This window comes from Acartia tonsa, chromosome 4 (genome assembly GCF_053477335.1).
Source record: "Acartia tonsa isolate MP-2025a chromosome 4, ASM5347733v1, whole genome shotgun sequence".
NCBI classification, from domain to species: domain Eukaryota; kingdom Metazoa; phylum Arthropoda; class Copepoda; order Calanoida; family Acartiidae; genus Acartia; species Acartia tonsa.
This window is the reverse complement of record NC_137263.1, coordinates 46598158-46624285: the sequence shown is the minus strand read 5'-3', so window position 1 is coordinate 46624285 and position 26128 is coordinate 46598158. Positions and strand designations below refer to the sequence as shown.

The 26128-nt window shown below is 34.8% G+C and overlaps 4 protein-coding genes across 6 annotated transcripts; all 4 read right to left on the bottom strand.

Moving 5' to 3' along the window:
* Nucleotides 1–26: 26 nt before the first annotated feature.
* On the bottom strand, nucleotides 27–1225 carry LOC145317461 (huntingtin-interacting protein K). Its single transcript, XM_080158555.1, has 3 exons — nucleotides 1081–1225; nucleotides 730–861; nucleotides 27–420 (listed from the first exon to the last, which is right to left on the bottom strand). The coding sequence occupies exons 1-3, from the start codon at nucleotides 1186–1188 to the stop codon at nucleotides 289–291; spliced, it is 372 nt and encodes a 123-aa protein (XP_080014681.1). The 5' UTR covers nucleotides 1189–1225; the 3' UTR covers nucleotides 27–288.
* LOC145317451 (kelch-like protein 1) lies at nucleotides 1188–15167 on the bottom strand. Its single transcript, XM_080158546.1, has 7 exons — nucleotides 14961–15167; nucleotides 13873–13968; nucleotides 7475–7682; nucleotides 5408–5616; nucleotides 4087–5146; nucleotides 3756–3843; nucleotides 1188–3424 (listed from the first exon to the last, which is right to left on the bottom strand). The coding sequence occupies exons 1-7, from the start codon at nucleotides 15054–15056 to the stop codon at nucleotides 3271–3273; spliced, it is 1911 nt and encodes a 636-aa protein (XP_080014672.1). The 5' UTR covers nucleotides 15057–15167; the 3' UTR covers nucleotides 1188–3270.
* Nucleotides 15168–15169: 2 nt separating this feature from the next.
* hoip (NHP2-like protein 1 hoip) lies at nucleotides 15170–17147 on the bottom strand. Its single transcript, XM_080158554.1, has 4 exons — nucleotides 17012–17147; nucleotides 16707–16791; nucleotides 15737–15996; nucleotides 15170–15349 (listed from the first exon to the last, which is right to left on the bottom strand). The coding sequence occupies exons 2-4, from the start codon at nucleotides 16749–16751 to the stop codon at nucleotides 15271–15273; spliced, it is 384 nt and encodes a 127-aa protein (XP_080014680.1). The 5' UTR covers nucleotides 16752–16791; nucleotides 17012–17147; the 3' UTR covers nucleotides 15170–15270.
* Nucleotides 17087–25915, bottom strand: LOC145317450 (uncharacterized). Of its 3 annotated transcripts, none has more exons than XR_013879001.1 (8): nucleotides 25607–25915; nucleotides 24034–24133; nucleotides 23493–23633; nucleotides 22570–22886; nucleotides 21927–22248; nucleotides 20763–21847; nucleotides 17750–18094; nucleotides 17087–17582 (listed from the first exon to the last, which is right to left on the bottom strand). XR_013879001.1 is itself a non-coding variant. In XM_080158545.1 (7 exons), the coding sequence occupies exons 1-7, from the start codon at nucleotides 25666–25668 to the stop codon at nucleotides 17818–17820; spliced, it is 2304 nt and encodes a 767-aa protein (XP_080014671.1). In that variant the 5' UTR covers nucleotides 25669–25915; the 3' UTR covers nucleotides 17087–17817. The 3 variants fall into 3 exon arrangements, 1 of the variants encoding a protein (XP_080014671.1); XR_013879002.1 differs by having other exon boundaries at nucleotides 17087–17520; XM_080158545.1 differs by having other exon boundaries at nucleotides 17087–18094.
* Nucleotides 25916–26128: the final 213 nt, after the last annotated feature.

Sequence of the window (26128 nt, the reverse complement as noted above, 5' to 3'; positions counted from 1 at the left end):
AAACTGAAAGAATTTAACTACAAAAGTAGATGGTAATAGTTTATTTATTTTGAAATAATAAGCAATGTATGTTTAGTTATAAAACAATGAAAAGGTATGTGAATTAGGAAAGAAGTAAAAAATAAATATTGCATTTAGTTAATTATATTTTGATATTTTAGCTTTACTTTTAATAACACATTGACAGCCAATTCTCTTCTGATTCACAAGAAAGAAAAAGAGGAACTTCATTAGGTATCATTCTTCGTACACACTATTCCTTTGAAAAAAAATTTACAAGATATAGGACTAGGAGCTGACTAGAGTTGTAAGGGCTGCAACGACATCCCCGTCATGCTCTCGCAGGCAGCGGTCAGCCTTGTCGCGGGCCATCTCCATCTCGTTCATTATTAATTCAACGTCTTCTTTATTTATTTGAACCTGAAATTTTAGTAGAATTTAGTACATAAAAAAACAAAACTTTCAGCTTTGATATTTTTTCCATAAAAAAATCTGGTCTTAACACATATTGTAGCAAGTTTCAGAGTACATGCCAGACATATTTACAATAGGAACTAGTTTTAACGTCTCTAGTATGACGCGGTGCAGTAGAGACCATTTTTAACGTCTCAAGTATAACGCGAAGTGGTCCAGACTTGAAACCGACCGCAAGCAGGCGCGCAAACATTTACGCAAATGCCGCGGTTTTTGTTTATGTCCTATTTACTAAAGATAATAAAGTCAAGTTACCTTTGATAATTGTTTGTCCCTGGCAATTTTCTCTGCTGTTTTCATTGCTTGTTTATTTCTGATGGCAATGAGTGCCTCCTCGAGTCCGCTGCCAGTTGAGAGTATCTCCTGTTCCTCGGCATAATCTGTCACCTAATTTTTGTTTGTATTATTTTGGTGCGCGTATTTGTTTAATTTCAAGTTATAGGGGTTAATTTTTTTTCTCGTGCATTCCTGTTTTGTAAGGTTTGTAAGGTGTAAGATCTGATCAAGCAATACGTCAGAAAGGACGAGAGATAATAATTTTGACGAACATCAACACGCTAAAACATTCAAAGATTTAAAGTACTTCGGATTTATAATTCAACAAACCTTTTCCAGATCAGCTGCGCCGCTGTCATGTTTCCTATCCTGGTTGTTGGCGCTGCTGTAAGCATTGTCCTCAACGGTCTCGTCTACACTAGCGTCCTTTTTAGGCATTTTATCTGCAATATGGTTCACTTTTATAATTCTATGCTAATTTAGTAAGGAAACACGGAAAGAAAATAAGAGATAACTGATATTTTCATTCAAATTTTTGTTTTCTTCAATTACAATTAACACCAATGGAATTTCTAATGATGGTTACCCACCTATGTACGAGTTGAGTTTAGCAACATTTCTCCTTATAACCCAATAATGAAAATAAGCAATTTATATTGGAAAGAACTACACTTAAAAATTCAATTTAAAACATGTCTCTTACTATAAAAAAAACAAGCAACACAACGAAAAGTAACTTTTCACAATCATTATATCCAGTATCTTCTATGTTTAAACATTTTGAGAAAATTACCCTTTTGCTAAACTCTTAAATAAATGTTCATGATAAGTCTCCTTCCTACAAGTTATAAAATAGAAAATAAAAACTTTTGTTATAGGTAGAAAATACCATTTATTCACAGGAAGTTTCAAATTTTGAAAAATAACATCACATAATAAAAACTAAATAATTTTCAACTAAAATCACAGGCAGCGTTTAAATTTTTATCTAAATTTTGCTCAATAAAGTTTCTGAGATCGATTTGCTAGAGGAACATCTTTAAAATTTTTTAACAAAGTTACAATTGTGCATAAAAAGAAAGAGGAGTAGGTATGTACCATTTTTATTATTAAACAATCACAAAGGAATCCAAAAGAGAAAAGCAACACAAGTTTTCTGGCGTTAATTGTTATCCGCCGCCGCCTTTTTGAAGCAATTGGCAATGAAAAAGTGGTCTTCATTTCAGGTTGAGTTTTTTTTGTGATTTTTTAATGAGCACATCCACCTCCACGTTTGCTAATATTTTTATTTGTGATATAAATTGTGCATGGAATTTAACTATTATAAAATCTCCATATTTCGGAAACAACCAGATTTCTATTTCAGTACAATACGGGTTAGGGATTAACAGTGGGTTACAATATTTTTTTTACAGTGTCATAAAGTTCGAAAAGGTAAAAACATTCAGCTATAAAAATGAGTCAAAAAAGTTATTTATCATTTTACAAATGAAAATGGTGATCATATTAAAATCTTACAACCATTGTATCAGACTTCAGGGGTTTACTGGACAACACAAATTATTTTGTAAATGCGTTACATAATATTGTTTAAAAAAATCACTAATTGTTTAATTTTGACTAAAGTTAGTGCATTGTTGAACTGTTATAAGTGCAAATTTAACATTTAAAAGCATAATTTTAAAGTACATTGAGTTTTTTTTAAATTAGTTAATTTTGACAAATAATTCAAGTATTAAAACTGGAATGCAACCTTGTTTTTTAAGTGATGTATGTAAATCACTATAAATCACAATTCATAAATAACTAACAAGGACAATTATGTCTATAAGTAGCGCAACATTAAAATCTGACAATATTTTATTTTAAAAAAAGAGCAGTTAGCTTTAATGAAGGAACAATTTAGATAATGTTTATTCTTTGTCACTCCGTCAGTATATATAGACCTACATATGATCAAATTACAAGCTGTAATAAAGACGGCGGATGTATAGGCAGACCTTAGCTGCGCTACTTATAATGTAATGCAAGACTTGTCCATAGGCAAGAAGTAAGTTTCAGCTTGTTACAAGTTGATTATTCTAAAAACTATATTTAAGACAAAATCCCAATTTTAAAAGCACACAAATCCCACCTCTCCAAGTTGAAAATTAAAATTTTGTGCATCTTAATTTTTAGCATTAATTACAAGGATGTATGTGTGTAAGTTTAGAAGAGGCGTGTACTCTTTCTAAAATAGAGGATTTTGTAAAGCATTGTGTTAATCTTTGTGCAACATCTAAAATAGGATAGTTTCTACAATTTTCTAATATTTTTCCTAACTAATAATATTAGTTTTGCAATAATTGAAAAAACAATTCAAGACATGGTTTTCCATCGCGGTTAGAAACAAGTTTGATCCTAGTTTCTGGACCGCGAAATTTCTTTTTGAAATTCTTTGAATTATTCTTCAACTATTCCTAATAATCTTTGGTATTTTTATAAAAAGGAGTATGCACGCGTTCGCGCCATTATTGCCAACTAGAAGGCGACAAGATTGGAGCTACGGTCAGAGGAGGCGGAGCTTGGGGGACTGGTCGTGTTGGGCGGGTCAAGCTCCTCCTTTTGTACGACGACAACACAAGCACCGCCACGCCCTGTATTAAGGGAACCCATCTGCTTCCACGTGTTCTCACTGAAAATAAATTATTTTTAGCATATATGTAAAAATGAACAAATGAAACATGACAAACAAGTATTTAAATAACTGTATATGATTTATTAGACGCTTATTTAACATGAAAATGATATTGGACTTGAAGCAGTATTTCATTTCAGGACAGAAAAATTATCTGGCAAACTGGCCTAATTGAGTGGCGTGCTCAGGATTTTTGCATGAGAATATGTTCTTTAAGGTAGTAACAAGAAGGGCAAACAGACGCCCCATTTAATATATCAAGGGGGGGTAAACTCATTTGATTTTTAAGCACTACTCCTTTGCAAAAAAAGAGGCAAAAATAGTTTACCTAGGATCATAACTTTCCACTATAGACAGATAACAAGAACCATCATATCCACCAACAGCAAATAACTTCTCACCAAGAATACAAACACCTAAATTACAAGAAAATTCTATATTGAATATCTAATCAAAATCAAACCCAAGATTAGTTTGAAATATGCGTATCTCTACTGATTAATAGAAAGGGGGATTTGGAACGTGCAGAAAAAAGTGCACTAGTTTTCCCATAGTTCACAAAAAAAGATTTTTTGCAATAAACGCATTAAAAATCTTTTAGTATAGATCCCAAAAAACATGAAATTCCCATAAGTTTTTCATCAATAATATAACTGTACCTATTGCATCTCTACCAGTTGAAAGATTTGCTACCAACGTCCATTCATCGGTCGACGGATTATACCGTTCCACACAAGTCATCCTTGATTGATTTGGGTTGGATACCGCCGGCGAGTCATGTCCGCCGACCGCGTACAGCATACCGTTCAAAACGCCGACACCAACTCCACCCCGCCGCCGACACATGTTAGCAACAAAATTCCATTTGTTAGTGTGTGGACTATAGGCTTCCACACTGCGCAGACACGACGATCCATCTCGCCCGCCAACGGCGTACAATTTATCATTCAGGACAACCACTCCCGCCGTGCTACGTTGCGTGCACATGGGGGCAACATGGCTCCATTGCTTGGTCGCAGGATCAAACCGCTCTACAGTGTTAAGGAAGCTCCACCCATCGTGTCCACCAACGGCATAAAGTGGACCGCCCAATACGGACACGCCCAATCCATGACGATGGGTTATCATCGATGGCAGAGATATCCACATTCTAGTGACTGGATCATAACATTCCACAGTGTTTAAAGTTTTCAACCCATCGCGTCCGCCGACAACAAATAGTTTTCCGTTAAGCACAGCAACCCCAAATTGCAGCCGCCTGCCACTCATGGAAGCAAATTGACTCCAAGAATTTGTTCTCATATCATATCGTTCAATACTGGTGGCGCCCTTGTTCGTATCCATTCCACCGACCGCGTACAAGTATCCCACCGTCGCTTTCCTGGGACACGTCCTGCTGGACTGGAGCTGAGACCGTCGTTCTGGCAGCAAATGATATTTCATGGCCTCAAGAATAAGATGATGGCACGCTGAATCAAACTTCAGCACCGGCTGATTCTCAATGTTATCCGCGATAAACTGCGGCGACAACAAAGGCAGACGGACGCATGCCAGTAGACGGGCCGCGTCACCCTTGCGGTTGGTAAAATCAAAGTTGATCCAATCCATGAATGCTTGGAAGATGATCTCCTCGCTTGGCACATTCAGATCATCAGAAGAGAGAATATTCACAACCTCGGAGACTGGAAGCAACAGAAATTCTTGGTTTTTTATCACATCCTAAGAAAATGGTTTTGTCAAGAAAATATAATTTAAACAAATCTATAGAATACTTTTCAATTTTGGTTTTGAAAAAGATGAGGTAAAAAATGGTAAGATTTTTTTTCATTAGCGATTTCTTTTGAGATTTTGGAGGCACCCTATCCAAAAATAGTTCTAAACCGTCCCTGGGCCTACACGAAGCTTCACTGTAAAGTAGAGCCACATCAGTCCTACGCTACAGACATCCTATTACCTCTAAGGATTGAGCAGAAATTATACCTGGAAATTATCCTCCATATAAACTTTGGCAGCATCTCTGAGGCCAAGGCAGCACTGTGCGTCAGCAAACAGCCGGATCCCCACGCAGTTGGAGGGATGCAGCAGCTTTCTAAAGAATGCAGAGCACGCATCTCTGACTGTTGGCAGCTGGAGAAGACAAGCAGCAGTCATTATGCCTTCTACATTGTCCTCGTGTAAATCAATCTTACCTAAATAAATATTTTTAAAACTAATTTTAACTTTCTTTCTCAGAAAAGATCGATCTTTTACAGCATCTGCCAACAATGAAATTAATTTGGAAAAAAATCACCTAGCTGTCGTTATGAGGGCATCCCATAGTAAAATTGACGACCTTTTAATCTGCCCCCCCACAGTGAGCCCAGGAATCCAATTTTGTGGAAAAAATTAATAACTTCCTTATTTTTCAACCAAATCAAACAATTTTTTTTTAATTAAAAGGTTTTTATAGTACCTTTTACAGAATTAACAAGATTATCCCTTCCTCCCTCTCTAGATGATTGGGGGGTCAAAATATCACCCCCAAAAATTGGTTTTTGGTCGATTTTGACCCACGCCACTTTGAATGGCCATCACGGCCAGGGAAGTGATGGGAAAAAAATTGTGCAAAATAGCAAAGATGGGCAATGGCCCAGTGTGTCAGGTGACATGTGTCCTAGGCCTGTCAGCCAAGCAGTCTGGCATGCCAAAAATCCTCAAAAACTTCAATTTTTGACAATTTTTGTGACCTTTAACTGTGGCTGTCGGCCAAACGGCCGGTCAGACCACCTCTGGCCGCACACCCGCCAATCCGGCTTGGAATGATCTACAAAAAAGTGGTAATACACGTGGCTGCGCCACAAACACACGCCGCCCTGTGTGCAAAAAACACAAAAAAAAATGTCATTTTTTTGGTGTGCTAACTTTGCCGCCAATTAAAGGACGGAAGGCGGCCGGCAATTATCTCTGACTTCTTCTGAGTGCAGTTAGAGCCGGCTATTGTGGTTCTAAAGATACCTTCAGATTTCTGGTAGCCCCTCCAGGAGGCCCTCAGGGTCCAATACACAAGGGCATAGTAAAATTTTATTTTGAGGTGCTCTAACTTTTCCACCACTGGTGGGAAAATTTTATGCCATGATTTTTCGGAAAGGCATTTTGCCAGATTTTTACCCTGTAAAAGGATTGTTCTCTATAATGAAATCCGGCAACAAATTATATAAGGATTATACACTAAAAATAGCTTAAAACGACCTTTACAAAAATATCTATAGAGGTTAAGCAACTAAGTGAAAGTTGATAAGACCAATGGGATCCTCTTATATATTGCCTAATTAATGCTAGAACTTCATCCTAAAAATTTTCACCTCGTTGCTCAAAAGATCAAGGTATTTGAATCAGAGCTTAAAAAAATATTCAACGTGCTTTTTTTTGCATTTTCATCAACTTTTTTTAATATGGATTCTAGAGGTTTTTTTATACAAAACTATTTAGTTTCTTGTTATCCAGTGTTAGATAATTGCACAACCTTTCTAAAATGTTATTACATTACGTCCTAAGTTAATATTTGATTAAATGGCAAGTAAAACAAAAAAAAATTTAAAAATATTTTTTTGGGAGATTTTTGTATCTAAATTTCGTGAATTCCAGGGTAACAACTTCAGAAGGCCATAAAAACTTTAATTTTTTAAATTTTTTCATTAATTTAAAATGGCAAACCTCCTCTAATATGATGAATTTTAACATGGACTTTTAAAATAATTGATTTTCTAAAGTTCGATTTTGGGCATAAATAATTTTTTCCACAAAGTTGGATTACTGGGCTCACTGTGCCCCCCCCCCCCCCCCAATATCTTAGATTTATTTCGCTTGTTGGCTATATTTTATTACTGGATCTTGTATAATAAAAGTTCCGACAAATAAGGGTATTTTAGCGGCCAAAATCAATAACATAGGAATTTCTATTAGTCTTTCTAGTATCAGTATCCAAAAGCTTATAAAAGTGTAGTAAATTCTTAGTTCACACAAGATACAGATAGCGATAAAGTTGAGCAAATCAAAAATAATAAAAACCTGTATAACAAAAATCCACCAGAGGCGGGAGAGCCATGGGATCAATACCATGAATTTCCACCCTAGAATTAGCCGCCTCCACCATGCCTCCAGTGAACATGGCGGAGAAATAGTCGGAGGCGGAGACAAGGATGATCTTGTGCGCCTCTATCTGGACCAGCCCGCACACTAGGGTCACGTCTGTCAGCAGGCCATTCTTGGCGTGTTTCTAAATATAATAAAAAACATAAAATCATACATATCATAATTTACGTCAAATATTTAGTTAGAGGACTGGAAATTCGTAGTTATTTGAACATTGTGATAAATAAACTAGTGACTTCAATGGCTATCAAGGGGGGGGGGGGGGGGAAGTTTGTACAGTTATAGGAAATGAAATTCAGTACCAAATTTTGCCCTGGCCGTTTGGGCTTGTTTTTATAGTTATCAACCTAATTCTTTTTGTAAGCGCTCTTATATGATTGGATCTACCTGTAAAACTTTAAAACTTGAATTTTGGGACTTACCCTTAAAGGGGCTAGTGGAGCAAAAGACCCCCTAACACTAAAATTTTAAGTTCTGAGCCTATTTTCAGAGATATTGTGACGATTTTTTTAATGAAAACACTTTTTAACAAAACCGAACTAAGTAGCCAATACAAATTTCATTTTGGGACTTTCCTTCTAAGGGCTAGTGGAGCAAAAGGCCCCCCAAACACTAAAATTTTAAGTTCTGAGCCTATTTTCAGAGATATTGAGATGATTTTTTTATGAAAACTTTTTTCACAAAACCAAACTAAGTAGCCATTACAAATTTCATTTTGGGACTTTCCCTTAAAGGGGCTAGTGGAGCAAAAGACCCCCCAAACACTAAAATTTTAAATTCTGAGCCTATTTTCAGAGATATTGAGACGATTTTTTTAATGAAAACACTTTTTAACAAAACCGAATTAAGTAGCCAATACAAATTTCATTTTGGGACTTTCCTTCTAGGGGCTAGTGGAGCAAAAGGCCCCCCAAACACTAAAATTTTAAGTTCTGAGCCTATTTTTAGAGATATTGAAATGATTTTTTAAAATGAAAATATTTTTAACAAAACCGAACTAAGTAGCCATTTCAAATTTCATTTTGGGAGTTTCCTTCTAGGGGCTAGTGGAGCAAAAGACCCCCAAACACTAAAATTTTAAGTTCTGAGCCTATTTTTTGAGATATGAGATGATTTTTTTAATGAAAACATTTTTAACAAAACCGAATTAAGGAACCATTACAGATTTTATTTTGGGACTTTCCTTCTAGGGACTAGTGGAGCAAAAGGCCCCCCAAACACTGAAATTTAAAGTTCTGAGCCAATTTTTAGAGATATGAGATGATTTTTTTAATGAAAACATTTCTAACAAAACCGAATTAAGGAACCATTACAGATTTTATTTTGGGACTTTCCTTCTAGGGACTAGTGGAGCAAAAGGCCCCCCAAACACTGAAATTTTAAGTTCTGAGCCTATTTTTAGAGATATGAGATGATTTTTTTAATGAAAACATTTTTAACAAAACCGAATTAAGGAACCATTACAGATTTTATTTTGGGACTTTCCTTCTAGGGACTAGTGGAGCAAAAGGCCCCCCAAACACTGAAATTTTAAGTTCTGAGCCTATTTTTAGAGATATTGAGACGATTTTTTAAATAAAAATATTTTTAAAGAAACCAAACTAAGTAGCCATTACAAATTTCATTTTAGGACTTTCCTTCTAGGGACTAGTAGAGCAAAAGGCCCCCAAACACTAAAATTTTAAGTTCTGAGCCTATATTTAGAGATATTGAGATGATTTTTTTAAATGAAAATATTTTTAACAAAACCGAACTAAGTAGCCATTGCAAATTTTATTTTGGGACTTTCCTTCTAGGGACTAGTGGAGCAAAAGACCCCCAAACACTAAAATTTTAAGTTCTAAGCTTATTTTTAAAGATATTATGGCTGATTTTTTTAATGAAAATTTTTTTCAAATAACTGAAATAAATAATCAGAAGATAAAATTTTAGTGTTTGGGGGTCTTTTGCTCCACTAGCCCCTGGAAGGAAAGTTCCAAAATGAAATTTGTATTGGCTACTTAGTTCGGTTTTGTTAAAAATGTTTTCATTAAAAAAAATCATCTCAATATCTCTGAAAGTAGGCTCAGAACTTAAAATTTTAGTGTTTTGGGGTCTTTTGCTCCACTATTCCCTAGAAGGAAAGTCCCAAAATGAAATTTGTAATGGCGACTTAGTTCGGTTTTGTTAAAAATGCTTTTATTAAAAAAAATCGTCTCAATATCTTTAAAAATAGGCTCAGAACTTAAAATTTCAGTGTTTGGGGGGCCTTTTGCTCCACTAGCCCATAGAAGGAAAGTCCCAAAATGAAATTTGTATTGGCTACTTAGTTCGGTTTTGTTAAAAATGTTTTCATTAAAAAAATCGTCTCAATATCTCTGAAAATAGGCTCAGAACTTAAAATTTTAGTGTTTGGGGGTCTTTTGCTCAACTAGCCCCTAGAAGGAAAGTCCCAAAATGAAATTTGTAATGGCTACTTATTTCGGTTTGGTTAAAAATATTTTCATATCAAAATATCATCTCAATATCTCTGAAAATAGGCTCAGAACTTATAATTTTAGTGTTTGGGGGTCTTTTGCTCAACTAGCCCCTAGAAGGAAAGTCCCAAAATGAAATTTGTAATGGCTACTTAGTTCGGTTTTGTTAAAAATATTTTCATTTTAAAAAATCATCTCAATATCTCTAAAAATAGGCTCAGAACTTAAAATTTTAGTGTTTGGGGGGCCTTTTGCTCCACTAGCCCCTAGAAGGAAAGTCCCAAAATGAAATTTGTATTGGCTACTTAGTTCGGTTTTGTTAAAAAGTGTTTTCATTAAAAAATCGTCTCAATATCTCTGAAAATAGGCTCAGAACTTAAAATTTTAGTGTCAGGGGGTCTTTTGCGCCACTAGCCCCTTTAAGGGAAAGTCCCAAAATGAAATTTGTAATGGCTACTTAGTTCGGTTTTGTGAAAAAAGTTTAAAAAAAAATCATCTCAATATCTCTGAAAATAGGCTCAAAACTTAAAATTTTAGTGTTTGGGGGGTCTTTTGCTCCACTAGCCTCTTTAAGGGAAAGTCCCAAATGAAATTTGTAATGGCTACTTAGTTCGCTTTTGTGAAAAAAGTTTGCATTAAAAAAATCGTCTCAATATCTCTGAAAATAGGCTCAGAACTTAAAATTTTAGTGTTTGGGGGTCTTTTGCTCAACTAGCCCCTAGAAGGAAAGTCCCAAAATGAAATTTGTAATGGCTACTTATTTCGGTTTGGTTAAAAATATTTTCATATTAAAATATCATCTCAATATCTCTGAAAATAGGCTCAGAACTTAAAATTACAGTGTTTGGGGGTCTTTTGCTCAACTAGCCCCTAGAAGGAAAGTCCCAAAATGAAATTTGTAATGGCTACTTAGTTCGGTTTTGTTAAAAATATTTTCATTTTAAAAAATCATCTCAATATCTCTAAAAAATAGGCTCAGAACTTAAAATTTTAGTGTTTGGGGGGCCTTTTGCTCCACTAGCCCCTAGAAGGAAAGTCCCAAAATGAAATTTGTATTGGCTACTTAGTTCGGTTTTGTTAAAAAGTGTTTTCATTAAAAAAATCGTCTCAATATCTCTGAAAATAGGCTCAGAACTTAAAATTTTAGTGTCGGGGGTCTTTTGCGCCACTAGCCCCTTTAAGGGAAAGTCCCAAAATGAAATTTGTAATGGCTACTTAGTTCGGTTTTGTGAAAAAAGTTAAAAAAAAATCATCTAAATATCTCTGAAAATAGGCTCAGAACTTGAAATTTTAGTGTTTGGGGGGTCTTTTGCTCCACTAGCCTCTTTAAGGGAAAGTCCCAAAATGAAATTTGTAATGGCTACTTAGTTCGCTTTTGTGAAAAAAGTTTGCATTAAAAAAATCGTCTCAATATCTCTGAAAATAGGCTCAGAACTTAAAATTTTAGTGTTTGGGGGGCCTTTTGCTCCACTAGCCCCTAGAAGGAAAGTCCCAAAATGAAATTTGTATTGGCTATTTAGTTCGGTTTTGTTAAAAAGTGTTTTCATTAAAAAAATCGTCTCAATATCTCAGAAAATAGACTCAGAACTTAAAATTTTAGTGTTTGGGGGTCTTTTGCTCTACTAGCCCCTTTAAGGGAAAGTCCCAAAATTCAATTTTTAAAGTTTTACAGGTAGATCCAATCATATAAGAGCGCTTACAAAAAGAATTAGGTTGATAACTATAAAAACAAGCCCAAACGGCCAGGGCAAAAGGGATAGTTTCACGAAGTGCATTTAAAAAAAAATAGTGAACTGTAAGTTTTTTCTATTTTAAATAACGTAGTAGTGTATAATATAAAGTTATTGATTAAAATTAAGAGATTTTACCAGGGATTTTCCTTAAAAAATGAGTTTTCATTTTTATTTTCAACTTCGTTGCGTGTTATATATGGCAAAAACTTTTTTGTCATAAATACAACTTTAGATAGCATTTACTAGTTAATAGAACTTTAAACTTTTTATACAACAAAATACACATAACAACAAAGAATGACCAATAAAATATTCAGTATGGTACTTAGAGTAGTGCTCTTTTTTTTATGTCTTAGTAGAATATATTAGGCATTTGATAGATATGATTGTGATAAAGAATTTTAACATTGACCTGACCAAACTTTTTTATTTGATAATATCTAAAAGAGTTAGTGATTTGCAACATAAATTACATGAGAATGGTCTTTATATATATATATATATATGTTGTATGGTTAGTTGGTATTTCCGCGTGAGATAATGTGTATATTGTAAGTAAACCGGACGGTTTTCTTTATTTTTTTAAAAAGAATCTATAGAAAACCTGTCCTATAGTGAACCGGACGTTATTTTTTATGTTTTTTAAGTAACTTGTCCCAAGGGGAACCCCTGCTCAATTTTTTATAACTCTTGTGAAATATGTGGAAAAAGATTATCTAAAATTGGTGTTTTGGCTATACATATTTGGAAAAAATAGACCATTCTCATGTAATTTATGTGGCAAATCTCTTTAACTTTTTTCGATAATGTCAAATAAAAAAAGTTAGGTCTGGTCAATGTTAAAAATTCTTTAACATATAATCATATCTATCCAATGCCTAATTTATTCTACTAAGACATATAAAAGTTCACTACTCTAAGTACCTTAACTCTTTAAATACACTTCATAGAACTATCCCTTTGGTACTGAATTTCATTTCCTATAACTGTACAAACTTCCCCCCCCCCCCTTATTTTGTTGCCGTAATTTATTTTCATACGTACACATGAAACCCAACCAAATATTTCATACTATTTCAACAAAAATCCATAACATTTTAAGCATAAAAATTTCCAAAAAAAGTGGTCGATCTTAATTTTTTTGTTAATCTAACTAAACTGTTTATTAGAATACGGCGTTGCGAAGCCGTTTGATTTTGGTGCGGCTCCGCTGAGCCGTCTGTGATGATGGCGGCTCCGGCTCCGACCTAAAATTAAGAAAAACTCGACATATTTTTTCCCCCACGTCTATTTTTGACTTTTGCGCATGACAAAACAGAGTTATCAAATTATAATTTATAAAAATCTCTTTGTTTATCTAGTCCGGAGCCGGAGCCGTTTTTTAACGAAAATTGCGGCTCCAGCTTCGGCAAAATATAGCGGCTCTACGGATCCCGGTTCCGCAACACTGATTAGAAATTTAGTTTATAAACCTAAAAATGCTTAAAATCAATGCATCTAATTTGTGCATGGTACCCTTTATTTTTTATTGTATATATCAAAGCTTCCTAGCCACTCTTAGACTGCTTTTAAGCGGCTTTTATCTTTTTGTTTTATAAGTTTAACACAAGATGAATATTGTAAATATATTATTGCTTCATAAAAACTAGCACATAAAATGAGAAATAAACCAGCTTATATCAATAACGAAACATATCCAGGGGTGTATATTCTACATGGGATCCCCTGCTCAGGAGGGGGGAAAAAAATAAAAAATAAGTGGTTGGAGGGAAAAAAAATGTAAAAATTAAGAAAACTGAAAACGTTTTTTCCATTTCCCCCCCCTCCTTGGTGAAAAAACTTTAAAAAATGTGTGGTAGGAGGGATAAAATAAAGAAAATATAGAGTTCTTTAAATATTTTTCCATTTTCCCCCTACTTGGTGAGAAAAAACTAGGGGGGGAAGAAAAATAAAAAAATTTGTAGCAGGGGAAAAAAAATAAATCTTGTGCAGAATATACACCCCTGAACATATCTTATGTGATTTTCAGCTGCCGTTGGGCTGAAAACAGTCAAATTGCCCCCCAAATATTTTAGATTTATCTCGCTTGTTGGCTATACCTTATTCCTGAAAATAAAGAACCCACCTGAACTTTATGAAGCACAGTGTTTGGATGTTTGGTGTCTGTAAATGTTTCATCCTGACCGCTACTTGGAGATGCGCTGGACCCACTGCACACACCCTACAAATTGGCAGCTTATACCAACAACAAAATATCACGAAACATTTACGTAATTTTCAGCGTCGATGGAGGGCAACCCTTAGTAAAATTGACGACCTTTTTATCTGCCCCTCCAAATATTATTTAAGATTTATTTCGCTTGTAGGCTATACCTTATTCCCGACAATTTTGTACACATCTACATGAGTTTACATGCTATGAAACAAGGACGAAGAAAAAGATTTAACGGGAAAAAAGTGGTATGAAGACTTAAGGGATAAAACAATGTTAAGTAATTACACATCTTAATTGTCAAAAAACGAAATTAAAATAGAAGAAACAACTGATCTTAACAGATGTGGTCATACAATAAGTTGTAGAGAATAGAAGCTCATTGCAGTGGTCATACGAATTGCACATTTTTTTTCTATTTTGTGCAGTCTGTATTTGATAACAGCAGATAAATACGAAATTTTCCAATATATTCTGCTCAAGATTGAATTATTCCGAATGCAAAATATTTTTGAAATTATTAAGCATAACCAGCTTTTTAGCAGTATTCAGGGGTGTACATATATTCTGCACAAGATTTATTTTTTTCCCCGGCTACAAATTTTTTTTTTACCCCCCCCCCCCCCCTAGTTTTTTCTCACCAAGTAGGGGGGAAAATGGAAAAATATTTAAAGAACTCTATTTCTTATTTATTATCCCTCCTAACACATTTTTTTAGTTTTTTTTCACCAAGGAGAGGGGGGGGGGGGGGGGGGAATGGAAAAAATGTTTTCAGTTTTCTTAATTAATGTAGAATATACACCCCTGACAGTATTTATGATTTATTTTTGTAAACTTTTACCTATTTTGATAGACATATTAATATTTTACACATTTTTAAGGGGGAAACTAAATTGTCGGCAGTTTATCTTAAAGAAGTAGAAAAGCGAAGGTTTCTCCCTGAACGAGGCTGATAAGACGAACATTACGAATTACAGAGTAGCATTGATTCCAGAACTAACCTGTTCGTTAGTAAAAAGTCTAGGGCTGGAAATACTTCTGTTCAATGGATTGCTGATACTACTGGCGGATGAAAAAGATCTTGTTAATTCGTCCATTTTTGGTTCGCTTGATAATTTAATTAAGAACAAGCTATGTTTTATACGCTAATATTTTCCATTAGCAATAACAATTAAAACTACATTTTATCTGAAAAAATTGAAAAAAATCATTTATTGAATTTAGAAAAAAATGTATTTAAAAAAAATGCGGTTACATTTTAGATGGTTACATGTAACATATTATACAGGTACTATTGTTAGTATCCACTGTCTACAGAAGCAGCTTCTCAATCTCCTGCTGGATGGTGTTGATCTGGGGCTTGATCTGAGATCCCTCGTTCTGGGTAACGCTGAAAAAAAGGGAATTATTAATAAATTGAATAAACATTCCTCACTGGGCCTGTTGCGCCAGGCACTTTAACTATTTATAACGCGCACATGACATTGTAGAAGTTTAAACCACTTTTAACATCTTTGACTAAAGCGTACTATGTGGTTACAGTAGTGATTCTATTTACTCTGAAGGCTAAAAATGAGTTTTTTTTAATAGCTGCTAGATACCACAGCTAAGCTGCTAAGTGCCAAAGTCTGACAAATAACGCGATCTTGCATCAAAATTCGAAACCCACCATTTTTCAAGCGCAGCTACCCTGTATTTGTATTCAACATTCAGTCTTTGCTTCTCAACAACGGGCCCCGATATTAATTTCAACGTTTACAACATAACAGTTTAGTACCTGGCACAAATGACTGGCCTGGAGACGCCACAGGCACGGCCCAGAGCCTGCTTGGAGCGGACAAACACGTAGGGAACATTCTTGTCCTCGCACAGCAGTGGGATGTGCAACAGAATCTCCAGGGGCTCGCTGTCGGCGGCCAACACAATGAACTCGGCCTGTCCACGGTTCAGGGTCTTGGTGGCCTCGTTGGCCCCCTTTCTGATCTGCTTGTAGTTGCAGGCCTGCTGAACCAGGTTCAGAATCTTGGTGGTCAAAGCCTAAAAAAATGTTTATGTTCACTTTACTAATAACAAAGACAACGAAGAAAAGTGTTCTATTACATTATAGTGGAATTTCTTAAACAACTTGTGCGATCTTAGGGCCAAAAAAAACTTCCATCTATTGTTGTATTAAGAATACTTTTTTTTCATAATAAAAAGACACTAAAACATTTTCATTCAAGCTAATTTAAAACAAAATATTTATACAAAGGTTTGACGTATTATGATGAAAGTCTGTTAACTACTAGACAAAAATATCATAACAAGGTTGTAGACAACAAACCTTTAATTTTAAATATAGACTTATCTGGCCTTCAATCAAATTGGGGAAATTCACTAAATAAAAGTTTTGACACGAAATAAATACTTGCTTTCAACAGTGCAGATACAAAAATATCCACGTCCTTTAATAAAAACTGTTTTACAAAAAAAGATTAATGTTGAAATGTCATACAGTGGTCTCTAGGGGCGGGGCACACACTACAACTTACACACATAAACATCAAACTAATATACGCTTAGCCAAAAATAATCAGAGTATTACCTTACTTAGCGGACACAAAATTTCAGAAATTAAGATGTACGTACATAAAAATATTTTAAACAGCAATGTTTAGGAAGTTCTAGTGATACTTGTGTTAACGCAAGAGCACTAAAGCCGGAATTATTTAAAAATGTATAAACTAATATTGCACAAAAAATGCTACCTGTTCAGCAAGGGGGTAAGCCTTAGGGTTAATTTCTTCAGCCATTTCGATCAGATTAGTTTCAAGCTGTTGGTAAGATAGATCTATTACAAACTTTGGTCAATACAATTTAATATCAGAAATTGGTAACTGAAATATTTTTGGCAATTTCTAGTAGGATAGATACAATTGGTGTTTATATAATGAAGGGTAATTTTTGGTTTAGTCTCATTTTTAGCGAAGATAAACAAGTATTATATCTAGTAATAAACAATCAAAGACTCAAAAAAATCCGAATATATGAAATTATGGACCAAAGTTTTCCTTGATTTATAGTTTTGTTAGCAGGAGTATTGGCCTCTCAGCTCTGCAAATGCTTCACTGCCTCACGGAGGAATAGCTTCTGAAAAACCACAACATAGTTTAGAAGGACTGTTTAGGTTATATATATTAACTTTTGGCAATTTCTTTCGAATTTAACCAGTGGGATCACAAATAATCCCTCAATCCTTGCTTTAATATTTTTTTTAAAAGTAACCCCTCAGGCGCGATTTAAAGTATTAAAATTAAAGGCAAAGGGTTGTGTGATCCGCAGGTTAAATAGAATCAATAAACCATTGTGCATACAAACTAGAGTAATCATAATAACAATTCAATTTTAAAGTCTCAATTCAGGTAATTAAAATCATAACTATTCTTTTATAATATAATGGAGAAAATTTTAAAAAGCAGAAATATTCTGCAGATATCCATTTCATGTAATATTTAAATAGCAGTGAAAAGAAGTTCTTCAATTTCATTATTTGGACAAGGACAAAATAAAAATACTAGGTAACTGATAATACAAATGTTATTCATAAATTTTTTTAAAACTGGACTTTCTAAAAGCCTATACCACTAGTATATACAATAAAAACAGAATCATTTACCATGATCAAAGCATTCATAATAAGGAAACTTTTTAGTCTTTAATATAAAAATAAATTTGCATTGATTTTACCCCTTGCTTTAGTGTAAATAATATAAATTGCGAAAAAAAACCTATTTTTAAAAATTCCTGTTACATTGTATTATGTTAAAATAATTCATTGAATGAGGATAAATATCATAAGTACAATAAAAACAATGAAAATTAATCAACCGAGTCAATATCAACTGATCTTCTCCTCCTCCCATGATCACTTGTCCTTCTATGGTCTCTTGACCTTGATCGTCTTGAAATTTCTCTTGATTTTGACCTGCGGGTGTGGGAATGTCTGGCTGAATGTCTCTCATCTCTGTCTCGGTGATGTCTGTCTGACCTGTCCCTGGAAGACCTGTCAACCTGTTTTCTGGCAGGACTTGGAGAGGAAGAAGTTGACCTGCGTCGTCGCCGATCACGTCTGTCATCGTCACTATCTTCCCGTTGTCTACAATAATTAAATATATGTTATATCATTCAAATCAATGCGTCAAGCAATTAAAAAGGGCGGGGGGGGGGGGGTAAAATGTGGTGACTCGTGCCACGACATACCAGCAATTTTATTTTGGGTGCTACTCCCTTAGTTTTAGAGATAATTGGATGAAATCTTTTGGGCTGGGTCACTAATTACCCCAAATATTAGTATCTTTTTAAAAAAAGGCGGCGGGACCGCCGCTCCCGCCGCCGTTTTCCGCCGACACCAAAAATTTTTTTTTATTGCATTTCTCGCCGAATTAGGCAATTTGGAATCATTTGAGACCATGTTATTTTTTTCAACAATTTTTCCCTTTATAAGCACCCCTGCGGGGGGACTTAGTCATTTCTTTCAAATTCTCGTTTATCAAGGCATATCTTAAATTCAGTGCTACTCCTGTGCTTTTAAAGATATTGAAACAAAATCTTTTTAGGTAGGTCAGCAAAAAAATATTTGAATAAAAAAAGGCGGCAGGACTGCCACAAAAAAAAATTTTATTGCATTTCTCGCCGAATTAGGCAATTTGGAATCATTTGAGACCATGTTATTTTTTTTCAAAAATTTTCCCCTTACAAGCACCCCTGCGGGGGGATGAAATTTTTTTCAAATTCTCGTTTATCAATGTATATTCTGAGCTACTCCTGTGCTTTTAAAGATATTCAAACAAAATCTCTTTAGGTTGGTAAGTAAAAAATATTTGAATTAAGAAAACGGCGGCGGTGCCGCCGCTTCCGCCGTCCGCCGCTGTTTTCTGCCGCCACAAAAATTTTTTTTTTTCATTTCTCGCCGAATTAGGCAATTCGGAATAATATGAGACGAAGTTAATTTTTTCAAAAATTTCCCCTTACAAGCAACCTTGCTTCCGCCATCCGCCGCCGCCGTTTTCCGCCACCGCCCCCCAAAAAATTTGAAAAAATAACATGGTCTCATATGATTCAAAATTGCCTAATTCAGCGAGAAATGCAATAAAAAAAATTTTTAGGTGGCGGCGGAAAACGGCGGCGGACGGCGGTGCTGCTGCCGGTTTTTTTTTAAAGATACCAAAACTTGGGGTAAGGGGGGGGGGAAGTTTGTACAGTTATAGGAAATGAAAATTTAGTATCAAATTTTGGCCTGGCCGTTTGGGCTTGTTTTTATAGTTATCAACCTAATTCTTTTTGTAAACTCTCTTATATGATTGGATCTACCTGTAAAACTTTGAAAATTGAATTTTGGGACTTTCCTTCTAGGGGCTAGTGGTGCAAAAGACCCCCCCAAACACTAAAATTTTAAGTTATGAGCTTATTTTTAAAGATATCGAGCTGATTTTTTAAATGGAAGCTTTTATTGCATAAATGAGTTGATTAGCCATCCCATATTTTATTTTTGCACCTTACCTCTAGGGGCATGTAAGCTCAAAACTTATAAATTTTGTATTTGGGGGGGTTGTTTTACTCCAAAAACCCCTAGAAGTAAAGTGCAAAAATGAAATATGGGGTGGCTAATCAACTCATCTATGTAATAAAAGGTTCCATTTTAAAAATCAGCTCGATATCTTTAAAAATAAGCTCATAACTTAAAATTTTAGTGTTTCGGGGGGTCTTTTGCCCCACTAGCCCCTAGAGGGAAAGTCCCAAAATTCAATTTACAAAATTTTACAGGTAGATCCAATCATATAAGAGAGCTTACAAAAAGAATTAGGTTGATAACTATAAAAACAAGCCCAAACGGCCAGGGCAAAATTTGGTACCGAATTTTCATTTCCTATAACTGTACAAACTTCCCCCCCCCCCCCCTTAGTGACACAATCAAAAAGATTTCATCCAATTATCTCTAAAACTAAGGGAGTAGCATACTGTATTTAAGTTATACCTTCATAAACGAGAATTTGAAAAAAGGGTTGCTTGTAGGGGGAAACATTTTTGAAAAAAATAACATGGTCTCAAATGATTCCAAATGGCCTAATTCGGCGAGAAATGCAATAAATTTTTTTTTTTGGTGGCGGCGGAAAACGGCGGCGGAAGGCGGGAGCGGCGGTCCCGCCGCCATTTTTTATTCAAATATTTTCAAATATTTTTTTACTGATCTTTAAAAGCACAGGAGTAGCACTGAATTTAAGATATGCCTTGATAAGCGAGAATTTGAAAAAAATGACTAAGTCCCCCCGCAGGGGTGCTTGTAAGGGGAAAATTTTTTGAAAAAAAATAACATGGTCTCAAATGATTCCAAATTGCCTAATTCGGCGAGTAATGCAATAAAAAATTTTTTTTTGGTGGCGGTGGAAAACGGCGGCGGGCGGCAGGAGCGGCGGTCCCGCCGCCGTTTTTTTAAAAGATACCAATAGTTGGGGTAATTAGTGACCCATCCCAAAAGATTTCATCCAATTATCTCTAAAACTAAGGGAGTAGCACCCAAAATAAAATTGCTGGTATTTCGTGGCACGAGTCACCACATTTTACCCCCCCCCCCCTTTAACAGATTTATAAAATTTTATTTTAATTACGTGCTTCAGTACAGCTTTTCATACAAAAGTCTTATATAGTTTAGTAATATTTTAAATGAAAGAAATGAATATGAAATTATTTAGGTAACAAAACTACTCTAAAGAGAACTATCCATTTCCAACTTCAAATGTTGTGCTTGTAATAGTTTTAAATCCTACCTAAATGCCGCTGGTGGAGAAGCTCTTCTTCTTGATTGTACCGACTCAGTTTCCTTACTATCTTTTTCCTCCTTAATAGATTTACTTTGTCCACCCTCATCCTCAGATGAAGATGAATCACTTTCATCTGATGAATCTTCAGAACTGCTATCAGAAGACTCTTTTTCTTTCTTAATTTCTTTCTCTGCTTCAAGCTGTTTCTTTGATTTCTTGGTAGTTGCTTCTTTCTCATTTTCCTCGTCCTCACTCGAGTCTGAACTAGAATCTTGTTTTTGTTTGCGTTTCCGTCTGGATTCAAGTTCTAGCTGCAACATCTTTTCTACCTTTTTAAGAGCATCTATTTTCTCCTGCATCCCGTCTTCGGAGTCTGACTTGCGACGGCTGTGACCTTTACGAGATTTCTGCGGCGAGTCCTTTTCTTTTTTAACCTCTACCTGTTGTTCTTGATCTGAGCTGTCTGAAGATGAGGATTCAGTTGTCTGTTTCCGCCGCTTTTCTTTGGTCCTCCTGTGTGTTTGTCTCTCGTCTTCAGAATCTTGTTCACGTTTGACCTGAACAGAGTCGTTTTTTTCTTTTCCTCGTGAACTTTCTCCATTTTCATGTCGCTTGCGTTTAGGGACAGGTTCACCTTCTGAATTTGAACTATCATGGCGCCTGCGGCGTGTTTCTTTAGTACCTTCATCGTTATGACGCTCACTTCTTCTTTCACCGTCTGGATATTCTTGTTTAATCTGTTCTGAATGATGTCTAGTGTGTCTATCACGATCTTCATCGGAGCTGTCGTGTCTACGTGCCCGTCTTTGTGTGTCTTCTTCCATGTGCCGCTCATTTTCTCTGCTGCGATGTCTATTTCTTTTCACTGGTGACGGTGATTCACTAGATTGTCTGTTACGTCCTCCATTTCTTTTCTCTTTAGAAGGAGACCTGTGACCGTTTGCAACGTCGCGGTCATATTCAGCGCGAATAATTTGAGATCGCTCCTCAGCCGGACGGTCATACACGCATCTTGTAACTCTCTCCCTGGTATCGCCAGAATCTGGATTCATCCGCCATCTTATGGAACCTGGAGGATCGTCGCGCTCATCCTATATAATTAGAATGATTGATTATAAGAATTATATAAATTAATAAAGTATGTTTGTTTTTAAAAATCTAAAACAATACCTTCATTTTAGGAAATCCTGTGCTCATCCTTTCTGCCTCTTTCCGATCCTTCTCTCTTGATATAGACGGCGACCTGTCTGGTGGTTTCTTATGTTCTCGCCGCCTTGATAATTCCTCTGAATGATCACGTCTTCTTGAACTGTCCTGTCGTCTTCTTTCATGTGAATCTTTCATTGACGTTCTGTCATCCCTTCTACCGTCATGTTGTCTATCTTCTCTGGATGATGATCTTTTATTTTTTCTTTCTGTTCCCCTTATATTATTTCGGGAACTTGTTGATCTTTCTCTGGATTTTTGTTTGATAATTTCTTGTGAACGAGACCTAAATTAAACATGATATTCAATAAGTCCAGGATTTTTCAGGTTTAAAATAACACTATATGATATATACACAGCATACATGCTACAAGCTTGTTTTGTTTTATTGAATGGTGGTGCATAAACGAAAGTATGTGTGTGAGAGCCCATGAGGGGGTTGCTTAGTTCTTAGACATTTAATCTATGACGATTTCTTGTATGATAAACTAAGTATATATGTTTAAATGAGAAATGAAATGTCATACAAAACCTCTTAGTTATAGACTATACGTACTACCAATATTATTATATAGATATTGTTCAGAGTTATATAATTAAACGTTACCTAGATCTTTTGGACTGTTTATTCTGCTGATCCTCCTCCTCCTCACTACTGCTACTAGAACTGGAAGACGATGATTTGGCCCTCTTTTTCTTCTTCTTTCTCTTCCCACCGTCTTCATCTGAGTCTGGTATCAAGGCAAACTTTTTTGGGTCTTCAGCCTCTTTATAGAAACTGCTTCCCTCAACAAAAGTTTCTGAAATACCAAACGCCTCTTTTAACATTTTGTTTTTCTTTTGCTGTGCTTCGGCAATTTGGTGAGTTTCTTTTAAAACTGGACGGCCAAATTCATCAACCTCAGTGAAAGCTTTTTTTGAAACCTAGAGCAAAAAAATATATAAAAGACTAAAAAGAACAAAGTTAAGAAACAAGGATTAGTGATAAATAGACAAGTTAAGCTTAACGTATTTTTTCTAATGTTTTTTGTCAAAAAAAAATGAAGCAAACAAATTTCTCCTGTGTCACTAGTTAAAAATTAGTAAAGTTTGCCTTAGGTCTTTTGAAAAAAATAAGTACAATTATAAATTCACGGAGAGCTAGATATCAGAGTTTTACTTTAGAAAGATTCAGGGGTGTAACTTCTGCACAAGATTCAATGTTTTCCCCTACTGCAAATTTTTTTTTTCCCCCACCTAGATTTTTTCCAGCAAGGAAGGGGAAAAGGTGGAAAAATATTTTCAGGACTCTTTTATTTTTCATATTATCCCCCCTCCCACATTATACATATTTATTTATTTTTTTCACCAAGGAGGGGATAAAAGGAAATAAAGTTTCGAGTTCTATGAATTTTTACATTTTTTCTCCCCAACCAAATTTTTTGTTGCAGGGTCAAATTTGCAGAATATACTATACACCCCTGAACAGATGTTTACGATATTTCTTCCAAATTACACCGATTGTAAAGTGTACCTAGCGTAGTTCCTTACCTCTTTAGATAAGAGTTGACTTCTATAAGCCGCAACTTTTTCTGTGATAACTGCTTCATCATAACCTTGCTCCTCGAGTTGGTCATATAATTCCATACATTTCACCTCAAGCTTGCGCTTTCTTTCGTGATCAAGGATGCCCTGAAGGATACAATAATACACTATTTATTTATCATGTGGAATTTAGAATTGACAGGCTATGAAAAAACGGTACTTCAATAACTTAGTTTAGAGAAAATTCAGGTGTGTAAATTCAGCATAGGATCCCCTGCTAAAGGGGGGGGGGTATGAAATGTAATGTGAAAAGGGGGGAAAACAAGAAAAATATATGGGAAAGGGAAAAACTGAAGAAAATAAAGAGTATCTACTGATAACTATAAGTCTTATTTTTTCCGCTAATTGGGGAAAAACAATGGTAGGGGGGGGGGGGGGGTCCAATTTTGAAAAATCTGAAACTAAATCACATAAATGATCTTCTTGCATCAGATTCATAAAATATTAAAATAGAAAGTATTATTTGTAAGTTTATGTTAAAGTTCACCTGATTTGGTTCTCTGTTTGTTGAGCGTTCAAGGCGTTGAATATCTTCTTCTGTTTTATATTTGATATCATTCTTACCCTCGCGCACAAATGCCCAATTCCTGAATAAAAAATTGGTTAGTAAAACTTATACAAGCTAGGTCCTTAATTTTGCATTAGTAAACTTACATGGGGGAATTCATGTTAAATATAAAAGCTTTAAGCAACAGGAAGACAAAGAGATTAGTAAAAATGTTTTAAGCTAACAGCAATATTGTAATTTTAACTCATGTAGGACGTAGGCATACTACAAGCACATGGCAGCATAAAATAGGATAAATGCCTTCGTACATAAATTTTTTAAAACATTACAAATAGAACTAAGGGTATAGTTGCACGAAGTGCATGTAATAAGTTTGGGTACTTGGATTAGTGAACCTTGAAATGCTTTAGCATAATATAATAAAATAGGTTAGCCATGAAGGGAATTGAGAAACTTTTAACACACTGCGGCCCTGCAGCGTAGTGTAGTGTATCTTTTGTAAACAACTTTAGTCAATGCGATATTTTGCCCAAATCCCGACAAAATTAATCCTTTTAGTAGGTGTTAAAAACATCATATCTTTGGTCTTATTTAAGATAAATTAATAATTTTTGTTGCACAAATAATTTAATTATGGCCCCATTTATTGTTTTTAATAATAAAAAAATTAATATTTAATTTTATTAGGGCAATTGTGAGTCCTTAAATATAAGGTATTTTTGAGCGGTTACTATTAGCCCAAAAATAGTGCTACCATTATACGCAGAAAAACGCGGCAGCAAGACATGTTTAATAATGAGTGTGCAAAATTTCATTAGATTTTATCCGTGGGAAGTTCACCCCATCTCACCCCGTATGAGGCATACTTTTTCTTACCGTTTCGGTTTTTCCCCCCTGGCGGCTTGGGGGTGGGCAATATTTTTAAAATTTAAACCAAATGTTTTAGACATTTTTAAGACCTTTCCAAAACATATTTTAGATTTCTTGTAACTCAAGTATTACTTGCACTTCAAATTTTCAAATTTTTGAGCAATGTGTCTGAATTTCTCCCTCCCTGCGTTGAGTAAAACAATACGATTTTTTCATCAAAAATTTGCATATCTTGGTAAAACAACAGTAGAATTAATGAAATAAATTATATTTTTAAATTTTCCTACTAAAATGCATGCAATCCCATTTTGAAAAAGGAAAAAATTGAGTCATAACTCCTAAAAATAAAAAAGATATGACAGTTTCAACTGTTAAGGTAAAGATTTTTAAGCCAAAGATACGCTAGGGCCACTGTGAACAGGCGTTTAAAATTATCATTTTAATATGTAAGACACATTTGGGCATCACAAAAAAATAGTATTTATATGTAAGAACATTAGCAGTTACTACCGTTGAACAGTAAAAACAGATATGGTTACTAATTTTATGTTCAAATGTTTTCATCCAAATTTGTTATTTTCATATAAATTATGGTTATTTTACTTAAGCTTTTTACCTAATAACTTTGGTATAAGTATAATAAATCCTTAGGACAGAAATTAAATTAATGACTTTTCCTTACCTTTGAACATAGCCATTTGTCCCTGATCCTCTGGCAGTCGTCAGACCAATGCCATTGTACATCTTTGCTAAACTAGCTTAATCCTCTGAACAAAAATAAGATTAATAAAAATTGTTATTCAAAACAATTTTTTTAAGATTACATAAATCAAAAAATATACAAGAAACATAAAAATTTAATAAATCAACACAACTATTTAAATGATCTGTTTTAAGCTTAAAAATTTTAAGATACAATCGTTTACCCCACGTTACGAAACTCAGAGCTTGCAAGCAGCAACCTCTACGAGGCGGGCATGCGGCGGAAAACAATCTGAAAGCCAGGTGTGCCACATTTTTAAAATTTATTAATTTATCTATTTTTAGTTTCTATAAATCCAAGGTCTTTTATTTTTTCTGTTTGTAAAAGTAACAGTTTTCAAAATAATTTCTTATTTTTGTTATATATTTCTATCATTTTTACAAATATCCTAATTTAAAAATAATATTTTTAAAAAGTTATGGCACATCTGTGCGCATGTTT

Bases quoted from the DNA above. Each gene is read 5' to 3' on its own strand.
- LOC145317461 (XM_080158555.1), bottom strand. From the start codon at position 1,188: ATGCCTAAAAAGGACGCTAGTGTAGACGAGACCGTTGAGGACAATGCT. The intron at 862-1,080 runs GTTTGTTGAATT...AACAAAAATTAG, and splicing joins GCGCAGCTGATCTGGAAAAG to GTGACAGATTATGCCGAGGA. The intron at 421-729 runs GTAACTTGACTT...CTAAAATTTCAG, and splicing joins GGGACAAACAATTATCAAAG to GTTCAAATAAATAAAGAAGA.
- LOC145317451 (XM_080158546.1), bottom strand. From the start codon at position 15,056: ATGGACGAATTAACAAGATCTTTTTCATCCGCCAGTAGTATCAGCAAT. The intron at 13,969-14,960 runs GTTAGTTCTGGA...GCCAATTTGTAG, and splicing joins GACTTTTTACTAACGAACAG to GGTGTGTGCAGTGGGTCCAG. The intron at 5,147-5,407 runs GTATAATTTCTG...CCATTTTCTTAG, and splicing joins ATATGGAGGATAATTTCCAG to GATGTGATAAAAAACCAAGA.
- hoip (XM_080158554.1), bottom strand. From the start codon at position 16,751: ATGGCTGAAGAAATTAACCCTAAGGCTTACCCCCTTGCTGAACAG. The intron at 15,997-16,706 runs GTAGCATTTTTT...ACATTTTTTTAG, and splicing joins CTTACCCCCTTGCTGAACAG to GCTTTGACCACCAAGATTCT. The intron at 15,350-15,736 runs GTACTAAACTGT...CCTTTTTTTCAG, and splicing joins AGGCCAGTCATTTGTGCCAG to CGTTACCCAGAACGAGGGAT.
- LOC145317450 (XM_080158545.1), bottom strand. From the start codon at position 25,668: ATGTACAATGGCATTGGTCTGACGACTGCCAGAGGATCAGGGACAAAT. The intron at 22,249-22,569 runs GTAACGTTTAAT...TGTTTAATTTAG, and splicing joins AAACAGTCCAAAAGATCTAG to GTCTCGTTCACAAGAAATTA. The intron at 21,848-21,926 runs GTATTGTTTTAG...CTAATTATATAG, and splicing joins CAGGATTTCCTAAAATGAAG to GATGAGCGCGACGATCCTCC.